Raw genomic sequence first — 24,388 nt, forward strand, 5'->3', positions numbered from 1 at the left:
TTTCAAGCAAAACACTTAGATTAATTTTTTACTTTTAAACTTGCCACGCATATATTAAACACATGCCGTTTGGTACATTAACTGTAACCGTGACCATCCGAAATTAAAAAGGCGGGAGCATCAGCTGTTCACTATTGTCAAAATAACGTTCAGCAAATTTTTAGTTTGTTAAACATGTTATATTAAATACTTAACTTAAATATTCAACACTTTTTGAGAAATAAGCTAGCTTACATAGAAATTTAATCGGTATGAGCTTTTTTTTATTAACTAAAGAATTGTTCCATTACTATGACTTGAATTTTGTGTGTCGAAACTTTTTTATTTGAAAGCATGTCCTATTTTTATTTAGTGTTATTTCCCCATTTCAAGAATTAATTTATCATGCATTTCGTAGAATTAGTTACTTATTTTAATTTTCTTCATCTCTTATTTAGACACATTAATTAATTTTATACTAATTATGATGGCTGCATATTGCATGGGATTTTTTTTTTTTTTTTTTTTTTTTTTGCAAGAAATTGTATATATATGATTTACATCTTATGTTTTATGAATAAAGAGTTTATTTCTGCTTCATCAATGTTGGCTATGTTTTTCAGTGTAAAGAAAAGTATTCATGCTTTATTTATTATTATTGGATTGTAGAGATGATGCAGAATTTATTCATTATAATTTTATCCACTTAAGGAAGTAAATGCTTGCAAAAATGTATCTGTTCTATATTTGTGTTTTAGAATTTTGAAAAGAAAATGTTCTCATTCCTTCTTTTAAATTGGAAGGAATTGGTTAATTAATTTAGGTAGTCTTAAATTTTCTTGAAAGACATTAATAAGTATATACACATTATTTTCCATTCTGCAGAAACTAAAATTTTGTATTTAAATCATTTATTTGCAGTAATGTTCAGTAATGTTCAGTCAGTTCAATTTAGTTTCTTAATTCTTGATGAAATTAGATCTTTTAAACATATAGGATTATATATATATATATTTTTTATTTACAAGCAGAAATTTAAAAAGTAGCAATTTTGTCATATTTTACTTACTTCATATTTTCAATTTCTATTCATATCCAGTGAAAGAATATGTACTACAGTTGAATTTATTTATATTCTTAGATACTTATTGTTCTAATATAATAAATTATTATAATTTCTAGAATATATACTTTTTGTTGTTTTTGCCATTTTTTTTTTTTTTCAAAAAATACACTTAAGAAATTCTATCAACTGTTCTATTTTTTAAAGTTAATCAGATCAGAAGCAATTTTTATAGTAGTGTTTTGCACCCTCTTTTTTTCATATTATAATTATTTTTCTGTATAGATGTGGAGAGCATATAATCATAATAAGGGGGAAACAAGGTAGCCCTTGTATTATGACCATCTCAAGGATGGCCATGGTACAAAGCAGAATTTCCTTTGTATGTTACTTACTTCACATTCCCATTTCTAAATGTTTAGGCATGCAACAATGCTCTCCTTCTTTTTATAATACTGGTCAGAAAACTTGCTAACCTTTTTCATCGTTTGATTTGAAGGCACCTTACTTTGATAGTTATATTAAAACAAAGTTATTAATTACTGTTATTGATGTATTCTAAGAAAAATTGCATTTGGAACTTGCTCTTGTTTCAGGATACAAACATGTAAAATTTCAAAAATAAATAAAAAAAAATTAATCTTGCTTTGTAAAATTTTTTTTTTGTTAAGGTTAATCATCAAACGATTTGTATCACAACAATAAAGTTTTGTATTTTATTTCACCTGAATTCTTCATTTTGTGTGTCTTACAGTTAAAGAACATGAGAGGTAATAAATCCCCTTTCCCTTAATATATAAATTTTGTTTTGCTAAATTCTAGATCATAAATAAAGAGAAATTTTTTTTTATGTAAGTATGAACCCTTTTTAAAAATGCTATTATTTCAAATAATGTTAAATTGTTACTTCTGTTCTTTGCTTTTTACACTCTTTAAAATCATATTGCATTTTAACTAGTACATGAGTATCCTCGTATGTTGAATATACATACCGGGATATAATTTTTTTTTTTCCAGATTTGAATGGCAACCCTGTTTATAACAGGATGTGTATCATTATTAAGAGTTCTTAAAAGTGCTTATTTTTTATTCAAGTACTTATATTTTCTTTCTGTTGGGTGAGGGAATCCCTTATGCTAGATTTACCTGATTACAGACTGTTTTTCTTTGCTATGCCGGATCTTTCTGCGAATCTGGATGTTAGTGGGAAAAGTTTTATCTCAAGTTAGAGAAATACTGATTGAATAAGGAACATATATCCCTTTCATTTATTAGGCTCCCCACCTTTTGCTTGTTTAGACATGGAGAAAAGTCCTTTCCTCTCAGAGATGAATTTATGTATTCACGTAAAAGCTCTAGTTTTGATTTTTAACAATGAATTGGTTTTTCTCTACACATCATTACTTCTTTGAAGAATATTTGTTACTGGTATGTAAGTATAAGAGAAAAAGAAATTTAATCACCAGAAAGTGGAAACTTTCTTTTTCGTCCAATCTTCCTGGTTCAAATCTCCGTATAAAACATTTTTGTAAATGTCTGTGAATGATAAAACACAAAAAAACTTTGAGTTGAATTTTCTTTCTTTGAAATGCCAAATTTGCAGATTTCTATCAAATTTTGAAAGAAATCCATTTCCATTGTTTATTTATTTATATTTGTTTATCCAAGTACAGGTGAATACAACTTCAAAGCACTAACAACACTGGTAATATTTAGCGTCAATTTTAGCATCTAGTTGAACTTTATCAGTCTTTCTCCTCACATGCATGTAAATATCATAACTGAGAAACACAATACTTTAGATAAATGAAATTTGGTAAGTAATCCTGTTTTTAAAAATTGTAGTGCTATCGTAAATTTTGAGTTCCATTGGCTGACGAAGTTGAAGGCTGAAGGAGTTGAATTTTCTTTCTTTGAAATGCCAAATTTGCAGATTTCTATCAAATTTTGAAAGAAATCCATTTCCATTGTTTATTTATTTATATTTGTTTATCCAAGTACAGGTGAATACAACTTCAAAGCACTAACAACACTGGTAATATTTAGCGTCAATTTTAGCATCTAGTTGAACTTTATCAGTCTTTCTCCTCACATGCATGTAAATATCATAACTGAGAAACACAATACTTTAGATAAATGAAATTTGGTAAGTAATCCTTTTTTTAAAAATTGTAGTGCTATCGTAAATTTTGAGTTCCATTGGCTGACGAAGTTGAAGGCTGAAAGAGTTGAATTTTCTTTCTTTGAAATGCCAAATTTGCAGATTTCTATCAAATTTTGAAAGAAATCCATTTCCATTGTTTATTTATTTATATTTGTTTATCCAAGTACAGGTGAATACAACTTCAAAGCACTAACAACACTGGTAATATTTAGCGTCAATTTTAGCATCTAGTTGAACTTTATCAGTCTTTCTCCTCACATGCATGTAAATATCATAACTGAGAAACACAATACTTTAGATAAATGAAATTTGGTAAGTAATCCTGTTTTTAAAAATTGTAGTGCTATCGTAAATTTTGAGTTCCATTGGCTGACGAAAATGTTATGAAGCATATTTGTTACTCTCCCCCACCCCTTTTTGTTTGTTTTTTTAATCCTATACTAGACCTCAGAAAATAAAATATAATTGTACGACTTTCATAGCCCTGCCTAAAGTTCCTACTTTTTATGATGGAAGGAGAGGTAATGATATCTTTCTTAGAATGTATGCAATGAAGTATTGGACATTTTTAGCTGGTTTATATGTCCTGCAGAGTGTATTAAACCTTTTTTTTTAAATGTGTCTGAGTGATTTCCCACCCAGAATGAAATGGGCTTTTTATGCATGTGATATTTATAAATTAATAAAACTGTTATTGTATACTTTAAAAGAAAGTTTAAGAAGAAAATTTATTTTTATTGTCCGAACCAAATATTATGGAGCATATTTGTTGCACCCTCTTTTCTTTTTCATACTATACTAGACTTCTGAAAATAAAATATGTTTGTACTCTTGACTTTCATAGCCTTGCTGAAGGTTTTTACTTTTTATGCTGGAAAGAGAGGTGATAATATCTTTCTTAGAGTGTATGTAATGAAGAATTGGACGTTTTCAACTGGTTTACATGTGTTGCAGAGCATATTAAATCAATTTTTCAAATGTGTCTGAGTGATTACAATCCTAGAATGATCCTGGCTTGCTTTTCTAGCATGATTGTCATTAGCTTATTTAAAAATGCCTTGGAATACAAAATGAATTTATCTCCAGTAAATTTTGCATTGCTAAGAAATTAGGTTTTACAGAGAACAAGTAAAGGTGAAAAAAAAAAAAGCCAGTTTCTGTATTGCACTTTCATCAGAAAGGATTTTTAGAAAAATCCAGACTTCATAATGTTTATTGATTTCTTGTTCAAATTTTCTTTACACAGTTTTGATTTTAACGTCTGGAAAATGAGAATGAACTAGCTATTTTTATCCTTTAATTGAATGATCTTAAATAATAATAAAAAAACTATAATGTTATAAAAATTAGTTTCATTCTTTCTCATGAAAAATTATCTGTTGAACGAGAATTCAGCAATCATTAAAGTATTGATTTGGAAAATTTGAATGAAAAATATTTCGCAACAATTAGTCTTATGACTACATAAAGCAGTCTGGCAGAATCCAATCAGTAGTCATTAATAAAAAAGTGGAGAATTTTAGAAATTCAGCCCATTTAAAATATTGCCAATTTTTGTGGATGGTAAAAGAAGTAGGCAATGGCATAAAGTTAGAATCTGATTTCTTGATCTCTTTATGATGAAAGAAATTTCTCTTATAAAAGGAAAATGCTGAAATTGAATATAAAACCATTTCACTTGTTTGGCAAGCTAGAAAATTTTTACTACTAATAAATTTACATGAGTTGGATTTTTTTTTTTTTTTTTTTTTTTTTTTTTTGAGAAAATTGACTTTTATAAAATGTACTTGAATTTTATATTCTAGTTTTGTTTACTGATGTTCTTAACCTTTTGTGAGGAATTTCTTTTAAGAAGTATCAAATAATATAATTTTATTTTTATTTTAAGCTTTTTCACTGAATTTCTTCATTAACCAAACTAAATTGCTTCATTTATTGGTTTGCTTCCTGTGTTAATGGATGGGAAAATTCATAAATGTATGAAAATGTACCTAATAACGTTTAGCTTTTAATAAATACATACCGAACTGAATTACCCATTTTGCTCATTATATTTTTCAGTTGTTTTGAACTTGTAATTTCTTTTCAATATTAATAGGACTATTGGTGTAATCAGTATATTTAGGTATGAACAATTAAAGAACATTGCTGAACTTACTATAATTTTTTTAATGATTTTCTACTCTTAAATTTGAAGAAAATGGAACGGACCTTGAACAAAGCGTATATAAACACTTCATTGTTGGATTAAATGAATGTGTTAAAATTTGAAGTAATAAAAGTTGTTTTATTTTTTAGAAATTAATATAGTACAAAATGTACTGTAAATATGGAAATAAAAATGTTATTTGAGGGATGGTCATCAAATCTAAAGAGGGGTTGAATTAATTTTTACTACTATTGTAATTTTAAAACTTTTTGAAAAGATGATATCTGCTATTTTATTTTTAATCTTTGAAATATTTGCCTTAGTTATTTGTACAAATTGTGTGTATTGGTGATTTTTTTTTAATCTGTGATGTAAGTCTTCTTTCTGTGTTTTATTACAATTTCTGTACTTACAGTATTTGTTCATCTTTTTAATTGATAAATACTGAAGTAAAATGAATAGCTATATTTAAACATGAATTGCTAGTAACTTTTTTTTTTTTTTTTTTGTTCATTCTGGATTGGTTTATATTATATGCAGTAATATTTCTATTTGTTCAATCACAGTGTTTTGTTTGAATTTTTTTCCCCCCTCTTTGCTGTCTTTATGTTTTACCAAAACTTTCAGTGATACAATAATGGGAAAATATAAAAGGTTTGGAACTAAATAAGAGTTTCATTATGAATTCTTTTCAAATAAAAATGAAAAAGAAAAAATACTCCATTCATATTAAATAAATTAATAGGAATTTTTCTTACAATTTTTTATATTTGTATTGCTTAAATGTATTATCAGGTTCATGAGATTGTTCTTCGTGGTTTATTTTTAGTTTCGAATATTATCAAACTTTTCTTGTTGAATTTAGTTTCTGTAATATTTTTCATTAATCTTTTGCATCTGAATTTATATGATTCACGATGTCATAAACTGAATTTTAATCTTTCAGAATCATATCTTTGATTAAGAAATTCTTCATTCAGACATTTTTTCATTTCTTTCTTTTTTCTCATATCAAAATATTTAATTTCTGTCAGATTAATGGCTAGCTAATTTTTGCTTTAAAGGATCTGCATTGCTGTGAAAATGACAGTAGTGAGAGTAGTTGAAGTATTCAGAGTGCAAAATGAAAGCAAGCTTTAAAAATTGCATAATTTTTCTTTTGCTGTTGTCTTAGAGTTCTTGCATTTCAGAGTTTACTGATACATAACTATTTATCTATGAACGTATTAAGCTATAATTGAATTTTATAAGTTTAAATTATCAAAATAAATAGTTTTCAGTATTTACGTGTTGTTGCCTCCTGTTACTGCAAATATATCAAACTGAATTCGTCTATATTTTATTATGTCACAATTTCTATAAATTCTGGCCTTTTATAAAATTAAAATGCCTAGTAAATATTTTAATTTAACTGAATTTATAGTGTCTAATAAATCCTTCAAAACAATAAGCTTTTTAAAAGTATATCATTTTTAATAGTTGCTTTATTAATAGTTTTTCATAAACATTGAAAATTTCTATATACTGAACAAATTTCTCTTTCCAGGGAAGTCTATTACCTTCAAAAGAAACTTAAGAAATAGAAGATATAGACTGATATTTACAAAAGGTAAACTGATTTTTCATTTGGCATACTTTCAGTGAATAGGACTGAGCCTAGTTTTTGTTTTAATATAAGTTAAAACTTATAGGAAGCATTTTTTTTTTTTTTTTTTTCAATTTAGACTGTCTGTCTAGTAAAAAAAGGAGGGACGGTGTTATTTTGCAACTGTATAATCTACATGTACAGTTAAAATTATAATAGGTAGATGTGGAATACATCTCAATTTTTTTATGTACTTAGTTTGATTTTATTTAATTGAAGTTTATATTTTATTCTAAAAGGAATAAGTATAATTTATAGGATGGCTGATTACAAATTTATGGCTTCTTGTTCGAATTTGCTCACATGAATACCAGATTCTCTTATTTTCGAAATGCTATCTATTTAAATTTTAACATAAATAAATTTACACATGCAAAAGTTCTGTTTATAAAGTATGTTTAGAAGAAGAATGACTTGTCAGTTCCTTAAACTGGAAGTATGCCTTAAACCTATTCACTTAATCATGTAAAAAATTACTGACTTCTCTTGTTTCGTTTGTTTAATCATAGATTTAAAGACAGCAGGCTTCTAACTGAAGATGGCTGCCAAAAAAGATTTGAATATTGGAGATCTGGTTTGGGCCAAGATGAAGGGTTTTCCTTTATGGCCAGCCAAGATAGTAGAACCTCCTACAGATAGAAAATCTACTCCTAAAAAGTCACGTCATTATGTATTCTTTTTTGGAAGTCTAAATTATTCATGGATACAAGATGAAAATATTGTCCGTCATTCTGAAGAAATGCTACAGTCTACTTCCAGTAAGAAAAAATCAACCCTTTTAAAATTAGCAATAAAACAAATCATTGAAGAAGCACCCAAACAAGCTAAATCACTAGTCAAAGAAAATAAATATCCTGAGAAGTCTTCTGAAGTATTGACAAGTGGTATTGAAAAGGAAATTGCTAAAGTACAAAGAAAGAAAGTGAAAACTGAAAGACAAGAACAATTCATTGAAGAAGCACCCACACAAGCTAAATCACTAGTCAAAGAAAATGAATCTCTTGAAGCATTGACAAGTGGTACTGAAAAGAAAATGGCTAAAGTACAAAGAAAGAAACTGAAAACTGAAAGCCAGGAAGTTTGCAAGAGGATTTTACCTAAACGACGTTGTAAGGATAAATCAGAATATGAAAGAACAGGAATTACCAGCACTGAATTTCAGCCATTTCCTACTTTTGATTTACATAAACCCAATGAAACCAGAAAAGCACAAATTGTCATACCATCTCAAAAGAAGATAGGATTTATTGGTCTCGGAATGATGGGTCAAAGGCTTGTTAAAAATCTGCTTACTTCCAATCACAAGGTCACAGTTTGGAATCGAACCCCTGAGAAATGTGTAGATTTTGCTAAAGTTGGAGCTGAGCTTGCACAGACTCCAAGTGATGTGGTTGAAAATTGTGACATAATTTTTTGCTGTGTTTCTGGTCCTGAGGCCTCAAAAAGTGTGGTTTTTGGAAAATGTGGCATTCTGTCAGGTCTTGAAAAGTCGCCACCTGGATCAAAAAGTTATGTTGAAATGACTACATTGGATCCAACTACTTCAATAGACATTGCAGAAGCTATAAACATTGCAGGTGGAAGATATCTTGAAGCTCCTTTCAGTGGATCTATAAAAAATGTAGAAGATGGAAATATGTTAATTTTGTGTGCAGGCGAAAAGGAAGTTTTTTACTCTTCTTACAGTTGCTTAGCTACCTTTTCAAATATTATGCATTATCTTGGCTATGATGTTGGCAAAGCTTCTAAGATGAATCTGATTCTTAGTACATTTGTGGGAGTATCATATGTTGCCTTGGCAGAAGCCATGGCACTTGTTGAGCATTGCAATCTTTCTCAGGTTGACTTCTTAGAAATTATGGAACTTGGACCAATATGTTCACCTCTTCTTACAGAAAAAGGGGAAGCCATAATATCACGTATCTTTAAAACTAATAATTCTCTTAAGTATCAACAAAAAGATATAACTTTGGCTCTTACACTGGATAATGACTGTGGACACCCAATGTCAGTCTCGACAGCAGCAAATGAAGTGTTCCAACGTGCTAAACTTCGAAATTATTCTGACCATGATGTATCTGCTGTTTACATGGGAACTAAGTATTAGTGTCAGTTCATTGTTTTGCTATACTATGTTATATGCCTGAAGGAAAATTATGTTTTTTTATCCCAATTCATTGTAAAATGTTATAAAAGATTTCATAATCCATTAAAGATATCATTCATACAATTTTATTTTCCATTTAGTTGTGTCTTTTTAATATTTAGTCTTAAACTTTTATATTTTCATTTTATCATCATTGTTCATTTTATATTCTGAAACCAGAACAGCTTAATTATTAAATATATTGAATAATAATAAAGCACCTTATTTCTTAAAGTTTGATTTTTAATGTTTATTGAATTTTGATTAAGAATTTACGTACATGGTTTGCAAAATTAGTCCATGCATTGTTCTGAGCTGAAGAAAAGATATTTAATTCTCAGTAATAAATTATCTTATTGTATATATATGAACCCACCCCCTTCTGATGCAGGTACAGAAAGAATAAAATTGTAAAGTACAGAAAAGCAATATTCTTAATACTTAGTAAATCAAAACTAAATATATTTTTAAAATATTAGTTCAATCTGTTGACCTAAATGCAAAGTCAATCAAATTATTTAGATATCAATGATATAAAGTCCAATTTGATATTGGTGTAAATCATTTATGATTCTTGGTATGAAATAAAATATAACAAGTAGTCAAATCCATTAAAAGAGAGAAGAATTTTTTTCTAAATATTTAACAAAAATGAAATAAAACACATGAATAATTTGAAGAGAAATTTTGCCTCCAAATAATAAAATGTTGATTCATCTGTGCTGTAAATAAGATGAAATCAAAATAATTTACACATAAATTCTTAAATTTTAGGCAACTACTAAAAAACAGTTGTTTGAATACAGTAGGAGTATGCTATTTATATCAATAAATGTAAAACGAAAATGCGTGTTGAACATCAGTTTTTATTCCAAGATCAATTGAATATGTAAACTACAAGGTGAGAAAACTTTATATTGCAATTGAATAAAGCTGAATTTTGAAAGCAGAAATTAAAAACTGAATGAAGTTTTTCACCATATGAACAATAAATGAGGTCATCAAGGATGTGCGAAATAATAATTATGCAAGTTAGTTTTGTTATATTGAATTATTTAAAATGTAGCAAAAAAACAAGCTTATTGTGCAAAATAAATCAAATATTTAGTGAATCAAAACTATATTTGTTTTTATAATATTAGTTCAAATTGTTGGCCTCGGAGCAAAATCAATCAAATTATTAAACTTCCAATGATATGAATTCCATTTTAATATTCTTGTAAATCATTTATTATCCTTGGTATCTAATTACAAGTAATAACAGAAAATCAAATATATAAATGGAGTATATTTTTAGTAGAAATATATACAAACCTTAACTTTTATGGAAAACATTTTCCTCAGTGATTTCTTAAGTGACATTTTAAGTGATTTCTTAAATATTTATACAATTATTTATCACTTTTTTGAATAAAATTTCTGTATGTAATTTAAATCAATAATTGGAAAAAGAAAATGTGTGTTGAACATGAATTTTTATTCCAAGATCAAATGATTATGTAATCTGCATAGAGAGAAATTTTATATTGCAACGGAATGAAGTTGAATTTTAGTGGAATTAAAAACTAAACATGATTTGACACCAAATTGACAATTAACGGGACATTCACTGAAAATGTGTTATATATTAATTAAGTAAATTATCTTTGATATGTGGTATCTGTCGAAATGTACCAAAGAAACAAGCTTTTTGTGCAAAAAAATTAATTATTTTGAATTCTTAGTAATCTAATTACAAGTAATAACAGAAAATCAAATATATAAATGGAGTATATTTTTTAACAGATTTTAAAACTAATATTTTAAAACAGATATTTAAAATATTAGACCAATCTGCTGAACTAGGAGTAAAATCAATCAGATTGTTTAAGTTATCAGTGGCATAAAGTCCAATTTAATATTCATGTAAATCATTTATGATACTTGGTATCATATAAAATATGACAAATTATCAACTCCATTAAAATAAGAGAGCAATTCATTCTAAGCATTTAACAAAAGAAAATAAAAGCAAATACCTATGAAATTAAAAAAAAAAAAATTGCGCCAAATAATAAAAATTAGACTCATGCTATAAATAAAATGAAATGATAGTAGTTTGCAAATAATTTCTTAAATATTCACACAATTATTAAACAGTTGTGTAAATATAATGCAGAATGTAATTTTTTGTCTATAATTGAAAAATGAAAATGTGTATTGAACATGAGTTTTTGTTTTAAGTTCAAATGAATATGTAATCTATGTAGAGAAATATATTTTTGTCGCAATAGAATAAAGCTGAATTTTAGTTAAATTAAAAACCAGGGACGATTTGACACCAAATGAACAATAAATAAAAGATTTAGTTGTGATTTGTGATATAAAAATTAAGTATATTTTGTGGTTCGCCAAAATGTAACAAGGAAACAGGATTATAGTGCAAAAAAAGAAATATTCCTAATCAAAACTAAAGAGATTTTGATAGGAAACCTCTCGTTTTTTAGCTTCTTTTAGAGAAGTACTGAAATTCAACTTAATTCAATGCCGATATTCTTCTGAATCTTAATGGTGTTCGGATGGAATTTTTATGTATTTTCCTATACATCTGATCTTGCATTGTGGAAGAAGAAATATACTATTTTTTACGCATACGCATTAATTTTTTTTTCGCCTGAAAAATAAAAGTCAAGATTACGTGGCTAAAGATGGATAGCAAAGACATCATTGAGCTTTCGGAAGAATATAGAAAGAACTCAGGAAAAACTTATGGAAGTCTATTCTGTACCGCAGTAAGAAGTTGCAGTGGAGATTTGATCTGAAAAGAAGAAAATAATAGCTTCAACAAAGCAGCAGCCTTCCAGTGAAATAAGACAGATGCTAAAGCTACTGTCTTATCACCTTGATAATGTAGTAGCTATACACACTCCTAATTAATTTACGAATAATGCTGTGCTTCATATTCGCCAAATTTCAAAGCGTATCCTAAGACAAATGTCTTTAGACAATTTTTTTGTAAAAAAAAGCGTGCATTAAAAATAGTAATTTGTATTATAATAATTTTTTTTCTGGAATTAAACAGATTGTCCTATTTTAGATGGTTTTCTCTAGATAGGTTTATTTATTTATTTATTTATTTTTTGCGCTCGCTACGAGGATGTAGTCTTTTTTCGATTAAGATTCTGGAAGGAATTACGCTTATTACACAAGGTAGTACTGTACATGTTTCTTTAAATATATAAGAAATATTACACGAAGTATTTGATCAAATAAGTGATTCGATTATGATTTAAGACAATGAAGGAAAAAAAGAGACAATTAACAAATTCGGACTCTGCTTCTTGAAGTGAATGTTATTTTTCACTTTAAAAAGCAATGTCCGGAATTTTTAATCGTCTTAATTTTTTGTTTTTCTTTTGCTGCTGTTGTTGTTCTTTGTCTTAAATTATTTTTCGCCACCTTGCCTTTGTTAAAGTTATTCATCATGATCCATTGCAGAATTAGAGCAAAGACACATACGTCTGTTAGCAGCAATAGAGCAGCGTAAAATAGAAGCAAACATTCTGATGAGAAAATAGATCTACATTGACTAAGTATAAATTGCTTTTTCAGCATTTTAAACGAATTCGCGATGAAGACCGATGTAATGTAAATATTGTATTATTACCATTAAGGTATCAAATATTAGAGAAATTTCAATGGTAATTTGCAAGATATAAAAAATTAAACAATAATTTTACTAAACAATTTTGCGCAAAATATAGAAACAAATTTCAATATTTTTTATTTATTACTTTATCTTGCGATCAGAAAGCAGATTTCTTATGATTTTAGAAAAAAAATTTTATCATTTACAGGCAGGAATATATTACATTCTACACACTTTGAATGCTGTCTTGACTCAACTTCCCTAAAAGCATTCATTTCATGCCTTCCTCGTAAAGAGACATATATTTCAAATAGTGCCGCACACTTGTGCCGTCATCCATGAACTGAAAATAAAGCTTTGTGAAACTGGACTACAAGGATCCAGTGGGTCTCAAGGTATTTATATTAATGCTGTAGGCCAAGAGAAAAATGAGGAGATTTAAGAGTCCCCTCAATAAATAAAGGGTTAATATAAAAATGTCTTATGTGAGTTGCATTCAGCAACATATGCAGACAAAGAATCCGCTAAATATTTAATTTCCTTCCTCTAAACAGAGCATTTTAAAATAACTCTTTACTTTTAACTTCAATAATTTTAATCCTTAAGTCTCTTTAAAGCTGAAATTGCGTAATACGATTAAGCAGTCTCGGCAGCTCGGATCCATTAATCGAGTTTGTGAACTGAAAATTACAAACAACTCAGTCCTTTTATTATTATTATTATTTATTTATCGAGATGAACTTAAGAGTTAGAATTGATAATGGTACCAAGCTAAGAATAAAAAACAACATAACGACTTTCCTGAACTGAAACATGTTATTCTGCCGCCAAATTTATGAACTTCAAATAGTAAAGAAATATTAAGTAGCGTGAAAACCTATTTATCAGAAAGTTTATCACCGACAGAGCCTAAAAACCTTATTGATCTCCAAAGCCGTGTTTTGAAACACTGCTGAATATTTATATGGAGTTTCGATGAAGTTGTGGAAGTAATATTTCACACCACCAAATAGTTCGAAGTACGGGAAGTAGCCAATAATAAAGATTTTCTGAGTTACAGCCGACATTCTCTAGACTTCGGAAATGCATTCCGACTCGAAATCAATGAACAAAATCGAAAAACTACATTATTTTAATTACTAGCAAAAAATTTAAAAATTACAAAATTGTTTGTAATTGAAGAAGCGATAAAAGAGATAAATTGTAAAAAGCGATAAAAAAAAGCTTAAATACCGTAATTCGCTATAATTTTTATATTTTTCATCCAGGCTGATTCATTTACATTGGAATCATTAATATGAGTGTATTTCGTGCATAGTAAAAGTTAGGTCGAATAATTAGTAATTAGTAATAATGTAAGCAATTTATGTAATAAGATGTAACTTTTTTTGAAAATTAAATTTAGTTTCTATGAAGTATTTACTTATTTAGAAGAAAGAATAATCCAGGACAAAAAATCGTAATTCAGGAATATCCCGCATATCTGTGACATTTGGTTAGTTCATCGCAATGCCATGCTACTAGTGTAAATTTAAAACGAAGTGCATTTATTTTTTACTCCAAGAAATTGTTTAGTCTCTTTCTATCCAAAAGATGTGGTTTGAAATAGCTGTTTCAGTAAAATTGTGAGAAAAAGTGTTAAAACATGATTTATTTACATAAAATTTTATTCAGAAATATTGGGCTGTTTCAGATAGCTCCAATTTAATTCAGCTCTGGCCGAATTAACTACTTTTTGTTCAGAACAGAATCCTTTTAATAATTGACAAAAGAAATCGTTATTTTCTAGTAACTTTTCATTGCACAAGTAGTTTGTAATTTCATGCCTTTGTATGTCAACATTTCAGCTAACTTTCAATAAAGTTTCAGAGCGGTTTTCATTCTTTTGAAAGTGAATATTGTAGCTGACACGCAAAAAATTTCAAAGAGTTTTTATTTCGTTCAACCTTGGCAGAAAGTAAACAGGGTTTTTTTTTTGTTGTTGTTGTTATATTAACAATTTTTATATGACAGTAAAACAGTTTTAGTTTATTTGTTGTTGTTGATTAAAAGGATTCAGAAAAGAATATTTTTCTCAAAACAGCAAAAGATATCATGAATTTTTTATTTTCACTGTACAAGCGATTTGTAATTCCATTCATTTATTGATGAATATTTCAGTTAATACTCAAAAAAATTCTGAGTTTATCTCCTAGATATTATCATCATTTCTAAGCCTCACGTTTCTATAATTGAAAGCACTCTTTCACCAGCTGTTATGGTGGGGTTTTTATAGCTAATTACACTTAATTTCTTTTTATTTCAAACATCATTGATTATTCATATAATATAATACAAAACAGAACTAAGATATGCGAAAAACATTTTGAAGTATTAAAATTCCGAAAATTCTTTTATCCGAAGAACTAACAAAAAAGATTTTTTTTTTCTATCTTGAAAAAATACTTTTTTTCATACCTGTTGAATAAAAAGTTAAGAGTTTGATATTTTATACATATTTGATGCTTTGATATTGGTTTAAAACAGATCAAGATATTATTATTGCAGGGTAGCAAGTATTACCTCGTTCGTTTTATAAAAATATTCGGATGTATTTAGATTTAAGTAAAAAGGATTATTTTTAGTTCATTATATAAAGCATGTCAACAACCTTGCGAAAACCCAGTTTCCAAATTTTTCTAGATTATATATATATATATATATATATATATATATATATATATATATAATTTTACAACTGCATACGATCGTTGAATCTCAGTTCTTAAATAAAAATGTTTTATATTTTTCTAAGCAATATATATCAACGAATGCATAAGAAATAAACTATCTAATTGTTTGTTATTCTGTGAAAAACAATATAATAAATAGCTTAATAAACATTGCAAAATATTTTAATAATAACTTACTAGTTTATTGCCAAAAGAAACGTAACGGCGGAGATGATCAATAGGTGTTATGATGTCTTAGAAGAACGCCATGGCTGCAAAATAGAAGTGTCTTTCACTTTTTAAACAAACTTGTTGCTAGAGCAATCGGGAAAAACTATAAAAATCTGCCATTCCTCGGCTTAATTCTAAACATCACTGACTAAAAATATTGTTTTTAGGATTATGTAGTTTTTATACCATTGAAAAATGAAAGTTTGCAAATCAAACAGTTGTAATTTTACTTCTGTTAACAATAACTGGATTCTAAGTCCTCTCAAAGCCCTTTCGCGACGGTTGTGCTATATATGCATCACTTACGAACGTCTCTCAGCCGTGCGTATCACTCGTACATTTCTGGAAATCGAATTCATGGGACGATGATGGATATGTGCATTTTAAATTGGAACAATCTTTCCATGACACTAGATGGCTCCCTGTGTCCATTATTTTTGTAATAAATATAATTTTAGTATCATAACCTTCAATTTACTCAGATTCAGCCTGACTTTGGTATTTTACTCATTGCGGGGGAGGGGTAAGAGTATTGTACATAAGCAAAACTGGGTTGTGTAACTTTCCACTTGATAGAAACAATCGCGTTTTTAGTCTCCCTCCGAATTCTCTATTTTTTTTTTTTTTTTTTTTTTTTTACCCTTCTTCTTTTCATGTTATAACTGTGTAACTGTAACTTTGTTGCATTTTTCGTAGCTTTCGGATGCATTTCGCTCATTTCTCTTTTTATTACGGAAAGCCTTGCTTTCGGTTTTTTATGGCATGAAAACGCTATTTGTCAGAGGAAGAATGACCCCATATTATGAATGAACTAACAATCTAGAAAAGTAGCAAAAATGACGACATTAGGAATTAAAGTTTATTTTTTGTGATTTTTTTTCAAAGTTAGGCTTAGCGACGCAAAACCAAAGTCCTTTGACATAATACTCCGTCCCGTACGTGCGTTTCGGATAGATGCCTCCCGTCCCTAAAGGGATAGAGATTGGTCTTGAAATTTGAAATAACCATACGCTCTAATCACCTTAAAATTTAACAAGACTAACTGCTTAAAAACAAGTTGATCCTAATTGAAATAAATAAGACATTTTTTTTTTAATGTTTTGACTCCTCTAATTTATGAACTTAAATTTTTCAAGCAAGAGAGCAGATACTACTAGTTTCTAATTGTAAACAATAACTGTTTTATTAATTTTAGTCTAGATTAGTATGTTTCTAGAAAAAGATCGCTTTAAAATTCAAAGCCTTTATCAAATATAAATAAATGAATAAGGCTTGTTATAGCTCTTTCTGTTTATTTCTTTAAAAAAAAAAACTAGATCAGAAGATATATTCAAAATTTTATTCATCCTTGAATTAGTTGCCTCTGGCGAAATACTTTATTTCACATTTGAGGTCGCAATTTTTTTTTTTTTTTTCCGAGATAGAGAAAATTGCGATTTTTTCCCCCAAAGAAGGATAACGATACGAAAATGGTTAATGCACTATACTGTAAAAAAAAAAACGAAATTAACAAGTTGGAGTTAGTTAATTCTTCCTTCGACTGTGTCATATTCGCCGTATTTTTTTTGTAATTAATATCGTTTGTGAGTTATCGTCTTCATATGATGAGACAAACAGGTCGGTAATGTACACACTTTGAGACATTGATTTCATAATTTGAAACAGGTCTAGATATTTCTTAAAAGGCAACATATTCAAAGGTACCCATCTAGCATTTTCCTTTTAGAGGGAGGTATCGTGTTAACAAATACATAAATGAACATACTGGCAGACAATGAATTGAATGACATTGTACCGTAACTTATCTTAGACATGGATGGTATGTACCAATGTTTCAGTTTCGATGATAACACAGGAATTCTGATTTATTATATCTGCCATCTAATGTTTAGATAAGCAAATGAGTTAATTTATTCTCACGTGATATGTATCAAGTGTTCCGCGCCTACTTAATTTTGAAAGAAACTGGGCATATTGCAGGCGGCAAATGACATCACTGCACAAACACAACGTGCGGACAGATGATATGCAATGGTGTTTCGATTTCGATGATATGCACAGGAATTTCGTAATATTATATCTTCCACCAGTTGTTGGGTTAAATAATAGAGTCAGTTTATTCTCAAATGGAATGTGTTAAACACTTCGCATCAGTTTAATTTTAAATGAAATTGTGCATCTTCCTAGAGACAAATGACGTCATTGCGAAACACATGAACTCAGATGATAGGATTATGCTGTCATAGAAAATGATTCAATTGAGAAAATTATATATTTTTATAAAAAAAAAAAATTAAAGAAAGAAAGTTTTTTTTAAAAAATTGTATAAATTCAAAGCTAAAACTTAATGAAAACTATAAATAATATTTATTATTCGTAATTTAAAAAGATTTCAATCAAATCTTTTAACAGTGGCCTGCAATACAGTGAGAAGAAAACAATTTTTTTCTTAGATGACATGTATAGCTGAAATCGTTTGTTGATAAATTGTACATTTCGCGGTATTAAATATTATATTAAAATTCTAAATTATTTGATTTTTCATTATTGCTAACTTTATGCAACTCAGAAGAGATGACAACGATAAATTACAACAGATCATATCTCAAATGTTAATTAAACAGTTATCAGTTTAATTTGTCATTTATAAGTGTCGTTTAAATATTATATAACTGAATAAAACAGTGGGAACCATTAATGCCTTATATGATACATGTCAATTAATATTGGCATTCATACCTTTTTTCAGAAGATAAACGTTAAGATAGCATGCAGTTACATTCCGGTTAAACGTTTTGTCCCCTACATTGTCACATCATGTGAGTATACTCCTCTGATTGTAAGTGACCGTGTGCACTATTTTGTTGTATGAAAAGTTCAAAAGGGTATTTCTTTTTGCAGAGATTAATTTTACATCATATTGAATAAAATTTCAGTATTGTTTATCAACATATTTAACAATTCTTTTTATTATTTGAAGTAAGATGATTTTATATAACATTATATTGATGTAATGAGAATTTACAAGTTATGATAAAAATTATCCGATTCATGCAATTACTGTTTTTTTCAAATTTTAGAATATTAAATAATATAAATACGCTACTTGGATTCGTCCATTCATCTGACCCACTATTGGTTACTTTTTAAATGGTTACTTTTAACTTAATTTCAAATAAATTTCATTTAATTAATATAGTTTTTTAATAATTTAAATTATAAAAACACAAATGTTTCTCCCTTTCTCTGATATGAGATCGCGATAGAAATTATTTCTGTAACAAACCAACATATCAACGCTCATGGCGCTATCTATATTTTTAAATTTAAACCAAAAAGCAAAGTATATAAAAAAATAAAGAATTCTTGAAAAGATTGGCAGATTCTTTTATTATTTTATTACTCTAAATATTATTTTTGTGTTTCTTCTTTTCATTTCTTGTTAATGTTAGTATCTTTTGAATTTTTAAAAGAATGTCAGTCCAGAAATATTTGCACAATACACTGTTATCCGTAACTTTTCAATGACTCGAAACATTTCTCTGAAAAAAAATTACTCACTCGAAAAGCATGTAAGATATTTCGAGATTCTTTCTAAAAAGAGAATTCTAATGACAAAGGAATTCAAATGAATTAGTCGCAACCGTTTCATTCTTTTTTTTTTTTATTTTCCTTTATATATATATATATATATATATATATATATATATATATATATATATATATATATATATCAAGGAAAACTAATTTTTTTTTCAAAAAATAAATGAACAGTACATCCACATTTTTTATTATCTTTAAATTGCTTGGAAAATCTAAATAATTCCTGCAATTTGCCCCATAAATAATGCAAACCCGTGGTTTCTTTTTCATTGCCGATGAACATGAATACCCAATAAAACGGAATGAAATTATTAAATTTCTTTATATGTATTCTCTATAAAAGGAATCCAAACAGTATTTCTAATGAACCATGCACTCGCAAAGATAAATAGTCTGAAGGTATTTGCATCAAAAAACATGTCCACAGAACTAAAGGTATTATTAACATTACAAATAACAGAATTTTCAATATATTTTATTATGCTTGTAGCCTAAACAGTAAGTTTTGTGAGAGTCAATTTAAAACATGCATCACTATTCAAACAACAGCTCTGTGAATTGATCTATGTCTCCCAAAATGGACCCCGAATATTGTTCTCCTGAAAATTGTTCCACGGGAAATTCTTTCTGAAAAAAATCAAGCAGCTGGTTTCCTAATTCTTCATAAAGCAAATAGCTAATGATTTACATTCCTCACTTCGAACACAGACTCCTAGAATAATCGAATAATTCAATTAAATATCAAAGGAAAAAAACATTTTGTTTACTCTCAGAAACTTAAACGTATCTTCCAATCAAACCTAGCCTGAACTAGCCTTGACTAACTCTAATCTCATCGAAATTTCACTTACTGATTCTAAATTTCAAAATAATTTCCCTTTGATTAAAAATTATAATTTTTTGAAAGAATGCATTCGAAATTTCTTTCCAGATCAATTTATTATTGCTACTGATACATTAAAAAAAAAAAAAAAAAAACACACTCCAAACCAATTTCAATTGTCGATTTTTCTTCTATTCAAAAATTTAGATTTCAAGCATCTTTTGGTGCGTGGTTTAACACGCATTGCCAAATTTACTTTAAATTAAAGTATTAGAACATTTTTACTTAATGAAAACATCCAGCCATGTAAATAACAAAAATAAATTTTAATTACAAATTAAGTTAACAAATATAGAATATGATACATTGGCCGTAATTCCATCGACCAGCAGGAGACAGACGTTCTATGCCAGCTGGCGAAGGCAGGAAGTGAATCACTCGTATCCGTTGGAGAGCAAAGTTTATCTCCAAAAGTATGATTGATGCTTATCGCCAGTTGGCGAAACAAACAGTCATTTATCGCCTGTTTGGCCGCTGCACACTCCATCCGCAGTCTCATTGGAAATGGACCTAACGACGTGGGGGTCGAACTTGTCGCCCTGTGCGAGTTGTTTGTCTTGCTGGAACGACGATGGATGCCTTAGCTGGAAGTATCTTGGTACACTCAGTAGTAGAACTTGCTTCTTGCTTGGCTGGTGGTATACTGGAACACTCAGGAGGAATAATAAAAGCAGGTTTCAGACGGTCTATAGAGATGGTATGGGAAGTTCCCTTGATCTCGAGATCAAACGTTTTTTGTCGCCTGACAAGAACTTTGTACGGTCCATCATATGGGGCTTGTAGGGGTTTGCGTACGCCGTCATGTCTCACAAATACATGTGAACACTCGTTGAGGTGAGGATGTACAAAGATAGTTCTTTGTCCATGACAGGAAGTTGGAACTGGTCTCATCGTTGCAAAATGGTGTTTCAAGTCCTCTACGAGCTGCTTGGGTAATGCGTCTCCAGGTGTTGGATCGAAAAATTCTCCTGGTAGTCGCAGAGACTTGCCATACACCAGCTCAGCTGTCGTTGCTTGCAGATCCTCTTTGAAGACGGACCGGAATCCTAGTAACAAGGTGGGCAGTGCTGCAGACCACTGATCTGTGTTGTAGGCTTTCAAAGCTGCCTTTAATGGGCGGTGGAACTCTTCGATCAGGCCATTGGCCAGAGGATGATAAGGAGAAGATCTTATCCTTTTAATTCCTAGTAGTTGAGAGAGAGCACGGAATAAGTCACTCTCAAACTGTCTGCCTTGGTGAGTAGTAATTCTTACAGGACAACCAAATCTGGCTATCCAGTGCTTAAAAAAATTTTTGTGCTACTGTCTGTGCTATCATGTCTGGAATTGGTACGGCTTCTGGCCATCTCGTGAATCTATCTATCATTGTTAAACAATAATAGTTTCCTTGAGAAGGCGGTAGAGGACCTACAAGGTCCAGGTGCACATGTTCGAACCTCTGTGATTGGTCTACAAATTTTCCTACTGGGGTTTTAGTATGGCGAATTACCTTCGATTTTTGACACGGGATGCAATGTTTAGCCCAATTGTTACAATCTTTTCGAATGGAAGACCAAATAAAACGCGATCGAATTAATTTTGAAGTGCTGCGAATGCTAGGATGAGATAAATTATGTAATGATGCAAAAATTTGTTGACGAAATGATTCAGGAATATAAGGTCGAGCTGTACCTGTTGATACATCACAATAAATGGGAGTTTCGCAATTTGGAAACGCAATTCTTTTAAATTGTAATGTTGCAGAATTGTCGATTAAATTTTTTAATTCAGAATCAATTTGTTATTTTGTTTTGGCCACACTAATCAGCAAAACAATTATAACACCAAGACTTTTGAATCAATTTAACCTTCAAAAGGATCCATTTTGTTATAAGTGTAGCCGCATTAATGACATTGAGTACATAATTCTTCAGTTAGATAAGCAAGATATAGGTTGATAACTTTCAGTCTAATTTAATACCTACAAATTAACATTTCGTGCAGAAAAAATACTAGGGAAAGTCATACTAAATTTGTTAATTTAAACTTTCGACACGGGCCTGAATTATAATGTCAACTGTTAAAGAAAAGCTTGATATACATAAACATAAATAAACAACACTTCGCGCTACCATTACAAAATTGGCAACGGAACTGAATGAATCTTCTGAAAGAAACAAGCGAAAAGTAACTTGTTTAAAATGAACACTTTTGCATGTATACAAAGTTAAAATCCTCTAACAATACTATCGTAGATACGATTAAGTTTATCACACGAGATTTCAATACAGATTACTTTAATTGATCAAAAGAGATTTAATTTAATATTCATTTAATGTTTTCTAATTCCTTACATTAGAACTCATTTAAATGTTAACTTAATATTGTAATCAAATAAAAAATCTTCCTAAACAGAAAGAAAAATAAAAAAATATACAGACCTAATTCATGTTACAAGATTATTTTAACTTTTTTTTTTTTTTTTTTTGCATCTCAACAAAGATCCAATGCTAATTTTTGATGCCTATGAAAAGAAATAGCAAAAAAAGTTTAAATTCTCATTGATTATTGTTAAAGAAATGTAAAACATAAACACTTTTATGTATAATTATAAAAAAGTGTTCAGACATTCAACATATACACATTAAATCCCAATCTGAGATTTTCTAAATTCAGATAAACTACCTATATTCTTCAGAGTAAAAGCATATTTACAATGCATTAATATCAGTACGAAACAGAGATATTAGATATAATTAAAACAGAAGTGCAATAACAACTGATCATGCATTTCTTGGTTTAATATTCAAGCAATTTTCGTTTGAAAGTATTTGATGAGTGTCATAAAGTGGCAAAATTTTTAATGCTTTATAAAGGAAAAGCTCAGAAAAGAATGTACAGATATGAGAAACACAGATTTTCTTAATATAACAGAGGAGCGATCCAAAATTTTAAAGGAAAACCGATAGTCCAACTGTCTTAGTAATATTTTCTCTCAGAGAGACACTTTATGTGAATGGTATAATCAGAAAGAAACTATTAAATACAGAAAAATAATATTTAATATTCTGTTTAGAACAGAGGAAAAAGTGTCATCAACCAGCACAATCAATGGAAAATACAAATAGAAAGTGGCAAGAAGAAAAAAAAAAAAAATGATTCCATGATCTTAACTTTCCAATGATCTTAACATTAGAACTTGGAATATTTTTCCATACCAGAACTAGTGTTTTAATCAAAATAAAAAATAAATAAATAAAATAAAAAAAGGAAAGTAACTTGTTTGAAATGAACACTTTTGCATGTATACAAAGTTGAAATCTTCTAACAATACTATCGCACATACGATTACGTTCATTGGTTCAGTGGTTTGTCTAAAATGGTGAAATATGGGAAAAGTCTACAAAGGTCGTTATTCCTTTTATAGATGTAAAGTTCTTATAAACACTAATAATTTATTGTGAAGTTTGTCTTCGTAACTTTAAGAAATGCTAAAATGAACGAACAAGAAATTTCGAATATAAAGAATGATTCCCATATAAAATATCGATTCACAAACTTACTCGGTATCATCATGCTCTGTCCGTAAAGAAAAGAGGAAAGAAAATAATGAGTAAATTTAAACATATGTACCTGGTACAAAGCGATGGTTTAAAAAAATGTAAGACATTTGTGGTAAAATATATTCATTTCAAGGCAGTGAAGTGAACTGAAAAAATAAAATATTACTTTTATACATTTTCAAATTATTTTTATTTCTAGCTAAGATGGGCAAGTTTCCTTTATGACAGTTAAAAATTTTATCGTAGTAATATCTCAGTAATATTAATATTGAATTTGCTTAATATTTCTTTCAAAATAGAGTACGTTCACCAAAATTATTGCAATCGGTTGCCATTAAGGTTGAGGACTTAAAGATGAGTTCTTATATATTGGACTGAATTTTGATTAACGTAGCGAAGGACCAATCGTTTTCGTAAGTGTTATCGAAATATGGAATTGTTTGATTTCAGAATGCCATATGAACGTATGCATTTTTTTCCCCTATTTTTTCATTTCATTTCCGATGTTAGTTTTAAATGCTCACCAATATATACATATTTAATTTTATTTTTGTTAAAATAAAGTAAACATGATTTGTAAATAGTTATTAATTCATTTCATGTAGATTACGAGCCTTTCAAGGAGTCATATACAAAAGCAAATA

General features: G+C 28.7%; 2 protein-coding genes across 2 annotated transcripts; one reads left to right on the plus strand and one right to left on the minus strand.

The window, feature by feature from the left end:
* The first annotated feature begins 113 nt into the window (after positions 1–113).
* Positions 114–9,173, plus strand: LOC129960564 (cytokine-like nuclear factor N-PAC). The gene is made up of 3 exons (XM_056074054.1): positions 114–249; positions 6,902–6,964; positions 7,510–9,173. Exon 3 carries the CDS (start codon positions 7,539–7,541, stop codon positions 9,105–9,107), a length of 1,569 nt encoding a protein of 522 aa, XP_055930029.1. The 5' UTR covers positions 114–249; positions 6,902–6,964; positions 7,510–7,538; the 3' UTR covers positions 9,108–9,173.
* An 11,539-nt stretch (positions 9,174–20,712) lies between these two features.
* LOC129959669 (uncharacterized) lies at positions 20,713–23,754 on the minus strand. Its single transcript, XM_056072557.1, has 2 exons — positions 23,745–23,754; positions 20,713–21,386 (listed from the first exon to the last, which is right to left on the minus strand). The coding sequence occupies exons 1-2, from the start codon at positions 23,752–23,754 to the stop codon at positions 20,713–20,715; spliced, it is 684 nt and encodes a 227-aa protein (XP_055928532.1).
* Between the last annotated feature and the right edge of the window lie 634 nt (positions 23,755–24,388).

This window comes from Argiope bruennichi, chromosome X2 (assembly GCF_947563725.1).
Source record: "Argiope bruennichi chromosome X2, qqArgBrue1.1, whole genome shotgun sequence".
Lineage (NCBI taxonomy): Eukaryota > Metazoa > Arthropoda > Arachnida > Araneae > Araneidae > Argiope > Argiope bruennichi.